Source organism: Malus sylvestris, chromosome 12, assembly GCF_916048215.2.
Source record: "Malus sylvestris chromosome 12, drMalSylv7.2, whole genome shotgun sequence".
NCBI lineage: Eukaryota > Viridiplantae > Streptophyta > Magnoliopsida > Rosales > Rosaceae > Malus > Malus sylvestris.
Window position 1 is genome coordinate 11,151,260 of NC_062271.1, and position 14,097 is coordinate 11,165,356.

Consider the following 14,097-nt stretch of genomic DNA (forward strand, 5'->3'; position numbering starts at 1 on the left):
AAGCATCTCTTGTCTTCTTATAGGCAATAAAGTGAGCCATTTTCAAAAAAATGATCAACCACAATAAAATTGAGTCTACACCACACTGAGTGTGAGGAAAACCCAAAACAGTCTACACCACACTGTCAATTTTCATTGAGCCATGTAAAAAATTTCTCGACTCAAGGCTTTGCAAACTGATTTGGCACACCATCTTTGTACTTAAAGGTGAATGTAGATTCTTGCAAGTATGATGCCCATTTAGCATGTCTCGCTAACAATTTTGCCTGGATGTTCATATGCTTTAAAGAGTCGAGATCAAAGTACATAACAAACTCTTTGTAGATCAGATATTGCCTCCAATACTTCAATGCTTGAACAATGGCATAGAAATCCAAGTCATATGTGGAATAATTCAGTCTTGAACTACTCAATTTTCACTGAAATAAGAAACAAGCTTCACTTCTTGAATTAGAACAACCACAACACCAATCTTGTACGCATCACAAGATAGCTCAAAATCTTTTGAAAAGTTAGGTAGCACGAGCAACGGAGCCGAGCTCAACCTTTTCTTGATTTGCTCAAAGGTAGTTTCTACTTCTATAGTTCTTGGATTAAACTCACACTTTGTTATTTTCAAACACCTTTGGAGATGAAATTAAAAGATCAATTCTTGTAAATAATTTACTTAAAAGATTGTAATCGTAAAACATTCATTTAATGGAATTTCTTATTTTGTAAACATATTATTGTTTCATTCGAACAAGAACAATTGAATTTACAACCAAATTTAAATAATAGAATATATAAAACATAAACAAAAGAACACAATATCTTGAAGACAGTCAAACATAAACATAAGCGTCCCTTGTATCTTCCTTTGACGTTGGAACCCAATGTCTCAGTTCTTTCTTTTAGTTTGATTGTTTCTTACTTTCTTCGAACAAAGGAATAAACCATGGCCATACAACATTCGTGACCAGATCCTAATTTCTTGTCCAAACTCGATATGATTCACTTTTCTCCAACCCCGAATGTTACATAGCTGATCCAATCAGTAAATTTAGACACAACCAGTGGTGTAGTCAGGATTTTCAAATAATGGGGTCATAGTATCATCCAAAAAAGCTTCATTGGATTATTTTGTCGAGCACCTAGTAGACACTTGCTGATTCCTGTCACCATATGCCAATAGTTTATGCCAACATATGTCGACAACTACTATTATTTGTTGAGGCTTGTCGAGAGTGGCTACAGAATATTGTAGAGTAATGCTGAAGGATGTCAAGACCTTTCAAATAAAGTATTTTCATAAAAGAATAGAAGTAGGAGGAGGATGAGGTTATAATTTAGTTTGCCTTCAAAAGCCCCATGTAATTTGTTTCATACAACCTCCTCCTCCTACTTCTATTCTTCTATGAAATACTTTAGTTGAAAAGTCTTGACATAAAATGCTAGAATTAATATAAATTAAACAAGACCAAGACACTTAAAATAAGTTTACAACTCAAATTTTAGTATTACCATTCAAATAACTTCTACATCTCTTTTAGTATTACCATGCATGTATTTCACGCTCTGATACCAACTAATTCAGGGAGCAATGTGGTGAGAAATACAATTATAGAATTAATATGAATTAGAATGAATACATATGATAGATAGGTATGGTCCATTATCTTCAAGTGTAAGGAGAGACCTGAAAACCTCAAACCTTGTCTCTAGTACCAGCCTACAACGTAGACAACTAGAAACAAAGTAACAACTCTTAAACAAGAGCAAGGCACTTTAAATGAGCTTACAACTCAAGTTTCCATATTATAATTCAAACAACTTACATCTCTTTTGTACCTTACAAATACATGTATTTTTAAGCTTACAACTTAAAGTGAGAAACATGAAAAGATAAATGAAATAAAGACGAATAAATATCAATTTTAATATAGGTTTTAAAGAAAAATACCAACTTCAAGGAAAACTACCACTCCCTTTCCCATTCTATTTGGATAAAGCACAAAAACAATTCTATTTTTGTCCAAATTGCACATGACAGACACGCTACCAGTGTTAGTGCCATAAATTGTCGTCGACCACCGTCATTGTGGCCGAAATTTTTTCCCGGTCGCTGGAGAATTTCAAGTCACTAAACAATATGTACAACTTTTTCATCTTAAATAATGTTTTGTTGTGTGAGTTTATTGTTTTTTATATGTATACACACAAAAATTAGGGATTTTGTTACAATACTTACATGTATTTAATACAATTACATACCCATTGTCAAATTATAATTGTATTAAATACATATATTCACATGAATATATATTAGATGATGAATGTTTTGAGTACATGTGAGCATTATAGTCAATTCTTGAAATTAGAGAACTTATGAGAAAATTCATTACTTAACATGGTTTTTTTTATGGTCACTGTTAGACAGTGACACTAAGACCTGAAATCTGATTGGCTGACCTCCGAAAAAATTGATCAAAAAAGTTTGATAGTCGAAAAAATGTGTTACGATTGTGCGACAATCATGTAATTATTGTGAATTATATTAGTATTTATAGAATTATTTTGGCTGACATTTGAATAGGTACCTAAACTATAAACATAAACATGATAGTTTAGCTCAAGTCAATGCGGTTTCACTCTGCATACAAGTTTCCAATGCATAATTAAAACTTAAAACTCAATGGCCAAGACCTTTCTTCCTTCGTTTGGATTGGACCAGCCTCAAAGGGAATCTTTACTTAAGTTAATAATAACTATAATGTCAATCTAATCATGGAAGGGATCCTTTCGATAAAAAAAAAATTAAAATAAAAATAAAAATAATGGAAGGGATATCCATTTTTTTTTTTTAAATGGAGATTACTTGGAAGACCAACCCCATTTCGAACGTTAACGATCTAAACCATCTATTTTGTAAGTCTCAATTCATAGATCATCCTAGCAAAATTCAATTCAATTTGAAACCATTTGCCTGTTTAATTTCTTTGAACTGAATAAGATGCCTCAAATATTTCTGATTTGGCTAATATTTTGTAAGGATAATCTATGAAGTGCATCTTGAAAATAAACAGTTCGGATCGTTAAAGTTTGATGTGGTGTAAGTGCATCTTGAAAATAAACTGTTCGGATCGTTAAAGTTCGATGTGATATAGGTCTCACAATTAATCCTCATTTTTATAAAATAATGGAATCCCTTCTTTAAAGGCGGCTCTCTCTCTCTCTCTCTCTCTCTCTCTCTCTCTCTCTCTCTCTCTCTATATATATATATATATATATATTGTGAGATCTGGCGTGCTTTCCACCCTCCTGTAGCTCAACATGTCTCTTGGTTGGCATCTTCTAAAATCTCAATGTAAGGCTGTCAAAGATAATAAGATAGTATACTTGCTACTTACTAGCTAGGAAAATCTTGAGAAACTTCATACGATTGCAAAGCAAAGAGAAAAGTTCAAAGCACCGCACCAATAATATCCGTCTACGGTCATTAAAATAACATCAACCAGTTATAAGTCCATCATCATCATCAAACTGTGTAAAAACAAATCCACACATAAACCAGCACCGGATCAACAAGCCAGGCCACCCAAGTTTTTCTAAAGGAATACATGCATTCATCGAAATTGCAGCATACCAAGGGGAGTAAAGAAGCACCAATTAAGAAGAAGAAGGAAAAGAAAAGGAGGACGGGATATGTTATCGCTATTGCAACACTAATATAACATTGTATGTGTTCGAATCCAGAGATTCCAGAAGCTTCAAGCAAGTTTCAAATCAGCTTCTTCTTTCTATGTGGTTGCCAGGTTAAAGAAAATAAAATGCTCTAGTGAAGTGGAGTACATGAGATAGATCAAACTTAATAATTCAAGTTTCTAAGAGGTTCACCGTCACATTTGGTTTAACAATCTAATGAATCATACGAGGAAAACAAGATGGAAGTCTAAAATATCATCGCATTACTGTACCTGTCCAAGAGATATGAGCTATAAAAGAGAGTTTCAGATGTGAATTTACCTCTACATTTAGAATCACATACAACTTCAACAGCAGTAATTTCTCATGAAAGAAGCGTGCACTCATAAAAATAAAATAAAATAATAATCCTTCTATCCACCACTCAGATTAAGAGATAGACAGAAAGAATGTAGCATACGATAATTACAAGATTATGTAGATTTCTCTTCATTCTAGGCTTAACTACAATATCAAGTTGCAAGCTGGACAGGTAAGCCAAAACCATGGGTGGTAAGTAAGACGGATGTAATACGATGCACAATTCAAACTTTTGCCTAACTAAAAGTAATCTCATGGAATTAGAAACTAAAAATGTAATCCAAACCTCAAATCTTACATAGGAGTACTAGGATAACTAGTGTCCATCTTCTTTCACTATGCAGTTACAATAACTCAGACAGAATATCATCACTTAAATTTTATAACAACCCACTGAAACTCTATATAGTTTGAACTTTGAAGTTTTTGAACTTTCATTTTTAAGCTGATAAATTATGTGACAAAGAAGTAACTCTACTAATAATTATCATCAAGCTTAATGTTTAAACGGGGATCTAATACTATAATATTTTACTGTAAATGCCATTCCCAATCCATTTGCATAACATCTAAATTTGGTCACTTGCATTACAAATTTACAGGCAGTAACTCAATGGGACTCTCACATATTCGTCATTTCAAGGATGCTGCTCGCTCAACTAATCTATTCATAAAAATAAAAATTCTATTCACTTTTGTCTAAACTGTTACAATGTTAACCAAAAAGAATTGAAACTGAGTGATCTAGGTTTGCCAATCATTTTTATGTGTTTACGTTTCAATACTGAACAAGAAAGAATAGAGGACCTTGTAGCAAAACCTATATCCCAGTCCATAAGCAAGGGAACCCTCAAACAATAAAAAACATCTGAATGACTTATATGATGCAAACATGAAAGAAGATATGAGCAATAAAGCGATAAAAGCACCAACGAAAGATATAGAGCCAGATCAAAATAAAAGATCAAGAAGCATTAAGATAACCTTCTAATAAAATCAGAATTGTTTCAGCAGACCCCTAGCATCAGGGGGTTTAAGTTGTCCACAAACTTACACAATGTACAACAAGTAAAACTTGCCCCTATATGATACTAAACTAAGAGATACACGGCACAACTCCCAAAAGCCAAGAAAAGCGGTGCCAAATACGTCCAAACACAATTACCAACTGCATCTTTAGATATCTAGAGAAGCCAAGGAGCACTTTTGATAGCATTATTTATCCTCATTGCAAGCTCAAAATTAGTTAACTGTTGCTTCCTCCAATCCTACCAGGCTACCAGCCATACCAATGAGAAAACCTCGACAGCACGAAAACTCTGACTTGAAAGAAACCCCAGTTGATTCCTTATATAAAAAGGTAGAAATGAACGTCTAAGAAAGCTGGATTGATTGACCGTCATGATACCACTATGATTTTTACCAAAGAAGAGCTTGAATCAATGTCGCTCGAATGACATCACAATCATTATCCCCAGATATAGATTATAGACTGCAACCACCAATATAATTACACAAGTAGCAGTCCAGAGAAAAGGACACATGGATACACCCCTCCTAACACTACTGAACTCATAAGGACAGCAAAACAAACCCCGATGGCAACAAATGAATAATAACCAGAAATTTTGGATCCGCAATAAGGATTCACAGATCTCATCTGAAGCCCAAACCACCCGCTAACACAACAAGGAAATCTAGTGTATTTTCCAACAAATACAACCAGACACCAATTTTCACATGACCCAGAAATTAAAATGAACTTAACAGTAGAAAGATGGAATGAGAAGAAAAAAAAAAGGGAACAAAGTGATGACATTTACCCTAATTCAATCATCCCCAATTGGAAATAGAGTAAGAACTTTCCTGCCACCAGTTGCATTCGCTGATTCCAAGTCCTCTACATAGCCTGGCACTGAATTGTGCAGCGGTGCCCCCATCCTATGAACCGGCTGTGAAGACTGCCTCGCCAAGAATGGGTGCTCGAATTGCCCATTTGGTGGCGACCCAAAATGCCCCACCTGCCTGTGATACTGCGGATGGGCTGCCACTGCCGCTGCAATCTGCTGCTGCTGCTGCTGGTGATGGTGGTGCTGCTGCAGAGCCACCGGCACAAACGGCAAGAAATGCTCGGAATTGGGCCGCCCCCCAGGGTGCGAGTGCAGGAAATGAGCTGGAACTGGGGAGCTGGCGAACAAATGGTCAGTGGCGGGATCGGCAGAGGCGGCCAAGCCAGCGGCACCCGCGCCGGCACCCCCAGCAGAACCTCCAGACAAGCCCTGCATCCGCTTGAGATAAAGACGGTACTTCTGCAGATGGCTGGCAACATTCTCGCGGGTGAGGCCGTCGACACTCATGAGCTGCATTATGGTCTTGGGGACGGCGTTCTTGATGCCGAGGTGGGCGACGGCGTCGACGAAGCGCTTGTGGAGCTGGGGGGTCCAGACGAGGCGGGGGCGCTTGAGGGTGCGGGCGGGCTCATCGCCGGCGGCACCGGAGCCCAAGTCAGCGGAGTCGGCGAAGTCGGCGGAGGAGTTGGGGTGGGTGGGGGTAGCGGGAGGGAGGGAATTGGGAGGAGGAGGCGGGGGAGGGGGTGTGTGGGGGGGTTGAGGTTGGGGTTGGGGTTGGGATTGGGAATGGGGAGGAGGAGGGTGTTGGTGGGAGATGTCAAAGGCGAGGGCAAGATCAGGAGTGATTAGGGTTTGGGATAAGGGCATGAGTTCGTCGGGAGTAGGCAGCTCTTCCTCCCATCTGGAGAACCAATTGGACTCATCATCTTCCCTCATTACTCAGTTCAATTCAGTTGATTGATCGGATCCCGACAAATCAAAACACAGAGACAGAGTCAGATGGCATGTAAGAGATTCATCCTCCTCCTCGGACCCAAAAGAGACGGACTCACACAGCAGCTCAGTTTTGCTACTTTGCTAGTGTCTACTAGAGGAAACTGAAGGTGGTGGAATTGTTGTAAGCTGATTGAGAGAGTGAGGGATTGATTGATGATTGATGATTGATGATTGATGCTTGATGATCGATGATTGATGCTTGATGATCGATGCGCTTAGGAAGAGGACGGAGGAGGGTGAGGAGGAGTGAGGTTCGAGGTGGATCTTGTTTTCTCTTTGTTTCTTGTTCCTCATTTTTATTTTTTTTAGTTTTTATTTCTATTTTCCGGATTTGAAGGAGAGTGATTGAGTGTTAAAATTTCGACGTGTTTTTAAAATAATTGAGAGTGTTTTTAGCTAAAAGCGAAAATATTTTTAAAATGAATTCTTATTAAAAATTCAAGTAGATTTTAAAGAAATACTTTTAATTGCTTCTTGCAAAAAACACTTTAAATGTTTTTTGCAAAAACCACATATCTTATACTTCTTCTAAAAATCTTTTGAAACTCAAAATTAATTTCATTAAAAATACTCTCAATTATTTTAAAAGCATTTCCAAACTCGCACGACAACTTATAGCCGCAGGATGCAAGCTCTCTTGTCATTCAACAGCCAGCCAAAGTTAGTGGTAGTAGTACCATCATCAATCAATCACTCACTTAATTATACGATCTCGAGAGCAAAACTTTGGCAGCTACGAAAGGAGGTTACAAGTATCAACTGCGCGTTCCTCACACGCTCTTTATGGTGAGTTACACGATTTACTCGCATCCTTAGGACAAAGGCACATTGGACTTGTGATTTTAGAGCATAGTTAGATCATCTCCGTTGTAGACAAATAAAATAAGTATAATTATATTATAATAGCTAATGTGACAAATTATGTACTCAATTTTCCCTTTCTGCCTTACAAATACAACTATATGCAAGCTTACAACTTAAAATGAAAAATATTATAATACTTAAATTTCAGCTGTCGCTTATTAAATATAATAATGTCTTTGGTCCATGGCCTACATCATTGTCCCACTCTTGAAGAAAACTCATTCTCGAGTTTTGTTTAGTCTTTCTTGATCTTTTGGATGTCCAACCAAACATTTTCCACAATAGCCATGTAAAAGCACAAATTTTCAAAGGACTCCAGATCCTAGAGCACTTCAAATAATTTTTTTCTGTATGCTACTTTCTCATGTTCCATATAGATTTTAATCTTTTCTTGATGAGAGCAGTTGTATTAGAAATAGAAAGCACATATAATTTCCAAGAAATATCTTTATTTTATGACTTGAAAAACTGTAGAGATAATTTGAATAATGTGAAAAAGTTCTTTGCTCCAAATAAAATCTTGTAACATGACAAGCAATGAATGATTCCCAAACATAAACATAAAAGTTAGGGAAATCAATAAGGGGTTTTACCACCAGGTTTAGCTTCTCAAAATTTGTTCAATCATTGAACCTAAAACTTCATCTCCATTTACTCCATCAAGTATAGGGCAAAATTATAATCCTTACAACGATTAACTTTGTTGATGCACAAAACCATATGGTCTTGGAACAACGTAAATCTGACCGTGAATCTGCAAGAAAGTAAAGAACACAAGATGTATCGTGGTTCATCCCAATGTTTGGGCTACATCCACACTGATGTTGATATTGTTTCATTCTGAATGGTGAATATACAAGAAGGCTAGAGGCAGTATGCTGAGCCTATTTTCTCTCTAGCCCATTTTTTGTGGCCTAAGGGGTGGTTTGGGAGTGAGGTGCTTAAAAAAAAAAGCACCTATGAAAAAAAGCTGGGAGGGTTTTAGATGTTTGGTAAACTGAAAAAAAAAAGGGCTTATTTTGGAAGTTGCTGTGAGAATAAGCTGAAATCAAAGGAAAAAGCTGAAGCTGCTATTTGCAGCTTTGAAAAACTGGCTTTTTTTCAAAGCACACGGAGCTACAGTGCTCCTTCAATGAAAAGACCCACTATCAAACTGCTTTTTTTTTTTCCAAAAGCACTTTTACAAAAAAGTGAGGAGTCCTTTATAGAATAAGGGCTCCTCACTTATTATATATTTGCCCCTTCATTTATTACATAATTACATTTGAGTCCCCAAGTATTTATACGAGGTCTAAATACGGAGGCCCTAAGTATGGTACAAACAAACTTCATGATCACCCAAATATCGATTAGGGCTTTGGTAGTCAACTAATGCAAGGAGTAGCTTGGTAGTAAATAAAAAAGAAAAAAAACAGGATAGATAGGTAGGATCCATTATCTTTTAGTGTAAGGAGAGATTTGAAAATTCTAAGAACTTTCTAGTGCCAGCCTACGATGTAGGCAACTAAATGAACAAAGTAACAAACTGTTAAACAAGATAAAGACACTAAAATGATGGAGAGAAATACTCTGAATCTTCCATTAATCAAAACAAGGATAATTCCAGGTCTCCCATCGCACTAGGAGATAGTTGACCTTTCCTATCTATCCAATCCTATCTTTTTATTTTATTTTCATTTTTATTTACCACCACGATGCGCCCTGCATCAGTTAGTAATCAGAGCAAGGAAAGATCCTAAAGAACGTAACCAAGCTCTGATAACCAATTGATGCAGGGCACAATGTAGTGGTAAATAAAAATGAAAATAAAACAAAGAAATAAGATAGATAGGTAGGGTCTACTATCTCCTAATGCAAGGAGACCTGAAACCCTATACACTTTGGTTCTAATACCAGCCTACAACGTAGACAACTAGAAGAACCAAGCTTCAAACTCTTTAACAAGAGAAAGGCACAAAAACCAGGTTCCAACTCAAATTTTAATATGATAATTCAAACAACTTATCTTCCTTCGGCCTTACAAATACTTGTATTTATATGCTTACAACTTAAATGAGAAATATGAAAAGACAAATGAAATAAAGACTTACATGATAACTCCTAAAAAGCTAAAAGATTCAGATAATCATAAGCCATAAACTTAAAGCAGGGATACATGCATTATAGCTCCAAAAAAATGCATGTATTTTATTATAACATTAAGGTCATCTCCAACTTGGTAGGCTAAAGGGTCATAAGCCAAATGTTAGCCCATTTTGACACAAAATCCATCTCCTATGGAGGTTTGGGCCAAAAATCTTGGGACCCACCGAGCCAAAATCCAGCAAAATGGACAACGGGATAACCAGCCAGCCAACCCGTTTAATTGGGTTTAGTTGTGCTACTAGCTGACGTCAACTAATGTCATGTAAGCTTTTTTCTTTCTTTAAGACAAAATTTTAAAAATAAAATAAAAAATTCCATTTTTTCCCATAAATACCTGAGTCATTTCTACACGATTTCTCACATCATTTTCACCATTCCATACTATCTTAATTCATTTTAATGTCTAAGTTGTTAACATGCAAGTAAAATTAAAATATTTAATAAAATGAATCTTAAACAACATTTAACAAATAACAACACAATCTCCACTTTAGCGACACGTGTCACTCGAAATCCTATCTGAAAAATTATTGAGATTATATCAAGATAAGAAATGCGAAGCCTTATTCATTTAGCGACAAGTGACACTCAAAATATGTCTGGAAACCTTATTTTAATATGGTATGAAATTGGTACTAGGTGGAATAACCTGCAATTTCAAAATCTTCATGCAACCTTACTTTACACGAGATGAACTTCTTCAATCTTCACAAAGTGGTAGCTCCTCCTAAGCTCTTCACCTTGTGGCACTGAAAATCCAATCAACTTATGCAAATGATGTTATGATGAAGTTGATGCAAATCAGGATTTGATGTCTAGTCGGTTTCACCAGTCAAACATAAACATTGAAAGATGAAATTGACGTGAATCCAAAAAGAGGTCAACTCAATGATTTGAAACTGGAGAAGCCTAATCTAAAACAAAGATCAAAACCACAAAAATAATGCAGCCCTAATATGTAATGATCTTGGTATTTAGTGCATGAATGTGATCTTGTGGCTAAGGTTTTCTAGTAAGAATAAAAGAGCAACTCCCAGCTGAAAACAATCATTCTCAAAAATAAATCACCTAGCCAAATGAAAATGAAACCCTAGATGAAGCTTTTATAGTAGGCTTTATTTTCATACAAGAAAGGAGACAAGAAGAGACACATGTCATGTGCACACACAATCTAAAAAGATCTAGGGTTGAAAAACACTCTCGGAGAAAAGGCCGACAGAAAGCCCATATGGGTTATGTTAAAGTGTATGCCCAACTCGTGGGATAGCAGCGAGAAGTTTTGACTAGACAGAACCACTAGACATAATGAACTAGAAATAATGGCATGAAATGCATATGTATGAACAAACCTTTGATGAGAGACATTAAGTTCTTAAGATGAATATTTCTAGCAGCATGATCCCAAACAAGTATTTTAACCCTAAAACTAATTAGAGCATGTGTGGTACAATCTACAACATTTGACAAGAGAAGCCAAACAATAAAACTATACCTCGCATGGTAGTTTAATTCAATTAACCAATGAAATTAAAGAACAAACTTAAAATAAAAAATTACTGAGGGGGCTAAATAGCCCCCTTTGGTTGTCAATCATTCAAATCCCGTCTACTAGCAGCAAGTAGTAACGGCACGCTCTCAACCACCAGTTTCTTTTTCGAGTAAATTTCCAGCATGCTCTCAAGGCCCATGGCGAATTTAGGGGGCAAACAAGTTTTGTTTAATGGGTGTCAATTTATATAACAAGACACTCGAGTCCAAAGCACAGTATGGAACGTGTGAGGCCTTGTGTGCTTTGGAGTATGGATTAATGAGGATAGAGGTGGGATTAGGGAACATTCATGCATTATCATGAAATTATTGTTTCTAATCTCTCAAGATTGAAATCTATGGTTGTGTGTCATTTTGTTTAGTCTGATCAATTATTCATGATGAGGTTTATTTTCCTATTGAGCTATGGTTTCGCTCACCCCTTTATAGATCTTGCAGGTATTGAACCGGAAACCTAAGGTCTTTGTAAAGAGTTGGAAACTAGCTAGAAGTTATCCTTAAGGTTTTAAACAAGAGAATAAAGAAACTTTATTGTATAGCTTGTGAGTTGTAAATGTAAATTATTAGTATCACTAGGCTCTCGTTTTAGAATTTTAGGCCATCTTCAACTTATCTGGCAAGAGGGCCATAGGGCTAACAATAGCCCGAAATGACACGAAAGTCATCTCCAACCGAAAGTTAGGACAAAGGGATTATGGGCCCCACATGACTACAATTGTACAATCGGGCCAACCAGCTAGCCCAGACCAGCCAGCCAGCCCTAGGTCGGTTCAGAAATTCAAGCCCAATGGCTATGCCAAGTAGCCGTTGGATTTGAATTATTTTTTTTTTACAAATTTAAAAAAAATATATTAAAAATTCTAATTTTTTTTCCCTATAACTACCTAAGCCATTAAACAACATTAAATAATATTAAACAATATTAAATAACATTAAATAATATTAAACTTAAACAACATTAAAGAACACAATCTCCACCCTAGTACTAGTTAGGGAAGTTATTCAAACTTAAAACACCATTAAAAAAAAAAAGTTTAACAACATAAAACTTAAATGCCTACTCCATGCTTCTTTTGGCCCAAAGATGTACAACAAAATCCTATTGTAGGTACTTGTTTGTGGCACGCGAACGTATTATCCTATAGCGCCTCATGTACTCATTTAAAGAGATTAAGTTCTTGGATCCAAAGGCAAAGTAGGCCCATCATATATTTTTGCACGAGCCCTCCTTGGCCTATTTGGATCATCTTGGTCGTCATCAGACTCTCCATCAATATAGCCATCTCGCTTATCCTCCACAATCATGTTGTGTAATATGATGCATGACATCATGATGAAGTTCACTTTACCTTGACTCCACCCTCTTGTCGGTTCCTTGATGATCTTCCATCTTGCTTGTAGAATACCGAAAGCTCTCTCAACATCTTTCTGGTATGCCTCTTTGTGTAAGGTAAACTACCTTTGGGTGTCATCCACAAGGTTTGCAATTGCTTGGACAAGTGTCGCCCACTTTGGGTAGATGCCATCTGCCAAGTAATACTCCATATTGTATTGACGCCGAACTTGTAGTAGACAAGTTAAGGTGATTTACCTTCCATCTGGTTATTGAATAGGGGTGAACGCCCAAGAATTGTAATGTCATTTTGGGATCCTGGAACTCCAAAGAAAGCATGCTAGATCCATATGTCAAATGAGGCAACCGCCTCTAACACAATAGTAGGCTTTCTCGATCTTCCGTGATGATCTGGTGGGATAGTTCTTCCACTGCCAATGCATGCAATCTAATGACCCTATCATGCTTAGAAAGCCACGGTCTTCAAATTTACGAAGAAGCCGATCCAGATCTGCTTGATTTAGTTCACGGAGGTACTTTTCTTTGTAAAGCTAAACAACTCTGTGACAGAATTCAGCAAGATTATCAAGGCATGTAGACTCAAACATACCATAACATCAGCTGAGGAGGCATAGGCCAACATTCGGAGTGCAATAGTAACCTTTTAATGAGGTGAAAAACCAAGGCGGCCTGCTTTGTCCAGTTTATGTGGAAAGTATGGATTGACATGTTGGACATTATGAAGGAAACACTTGAAAACATGATGCCTCATCAGGAAGCAACGTCTGAAATCCTCTTCTGTGTACACCGAGTTGGGATTGAAATAGTTGTTCATCAGAGTCTCATGCACCATCTTTCTATTTCGTGGTTTGTAAGAGCGACTAGCAACAAAGCCACCACATTAAGGTTGTTCTTCAGTTGGCTCACACACCATGACCTCAGCCATGGCTGCCATATATGATGTGTTGCACCATGCTTCATCTTCTTCATTGGACTCCTCACCTTCTCGTCTCATCTGCGCCTATTTATCTTCCAATTCGGAATTGGATGAGGACCCCCAGTTGGAATCCCAAGAGCATCGAAAGTTGGAATTCATTGCAAACTTGAATTAAAAGCGATATTGGAGAGGGCAAAGCTGAAGGTGTGTGAATTACCTAATATCCAACCTATTTATGGACATTGGAAGTTAAAGATTAAAAGTGCCACACGGTTAAAAATCCTATCTAAAATTTCCATAACCAACTACATCTCAACACGTGGCACTCGAAATCCTATCCGAAAAATTATTGAGATTCCATATTGACAAGAAATCTGCAA

General features: G+C 36.9%; 1 protein-coding gene across 2 annotated transcripts; it reads right to left on the bottom strand.

Moving 5' to 3' along the window:
- Positions 1-3,504: 3,504 nt before the first annotated feature.
- On the bottom strand, positions 3,505-7,200 carry LOC126593686 (transcription factor MYBC1-like). Of its 2 annotated transcripts, none has more exons than XM_050259791.1 (2): positions 5,868-7,200; positions 3,505-3,522 (listed from the first exon to the last, which is right to left on the bottom strand). In XM_050259791.1, the coding sequence occupies exon 1, from the start codon at positions 6,828-6,830 to the stop codon at positions 5,874-5,876; it is 957 nt and encodes a 318-aa protein (XP_050115748.1). In that variant the 5' UTR covers positions 6,831-7,200; the 3' UTR covers positions 3,505-3,522; positions 5,868-5,873. The 2 variants fall into 2 exon arrangements, with proteins under 2 accessions (XP_050115748.1, XP_050115747.1); XM_050259790.1 differs by lacking the exon at positions 3,505-3,522 and adding an exon at positions 5,002-5,391.
- Positions 7,201-14,097: the final 6,897 nt, after the last annotated feature.

Coding starts and splice junctions, on each gene's coding strand:
- LOC126593686 (XM_050259791.1), bottom strand. CDS start 6,830: ATGAGGGAAGATGATGAGTCCAATTGGTTCTCCAGATGGGAGGAAGAG.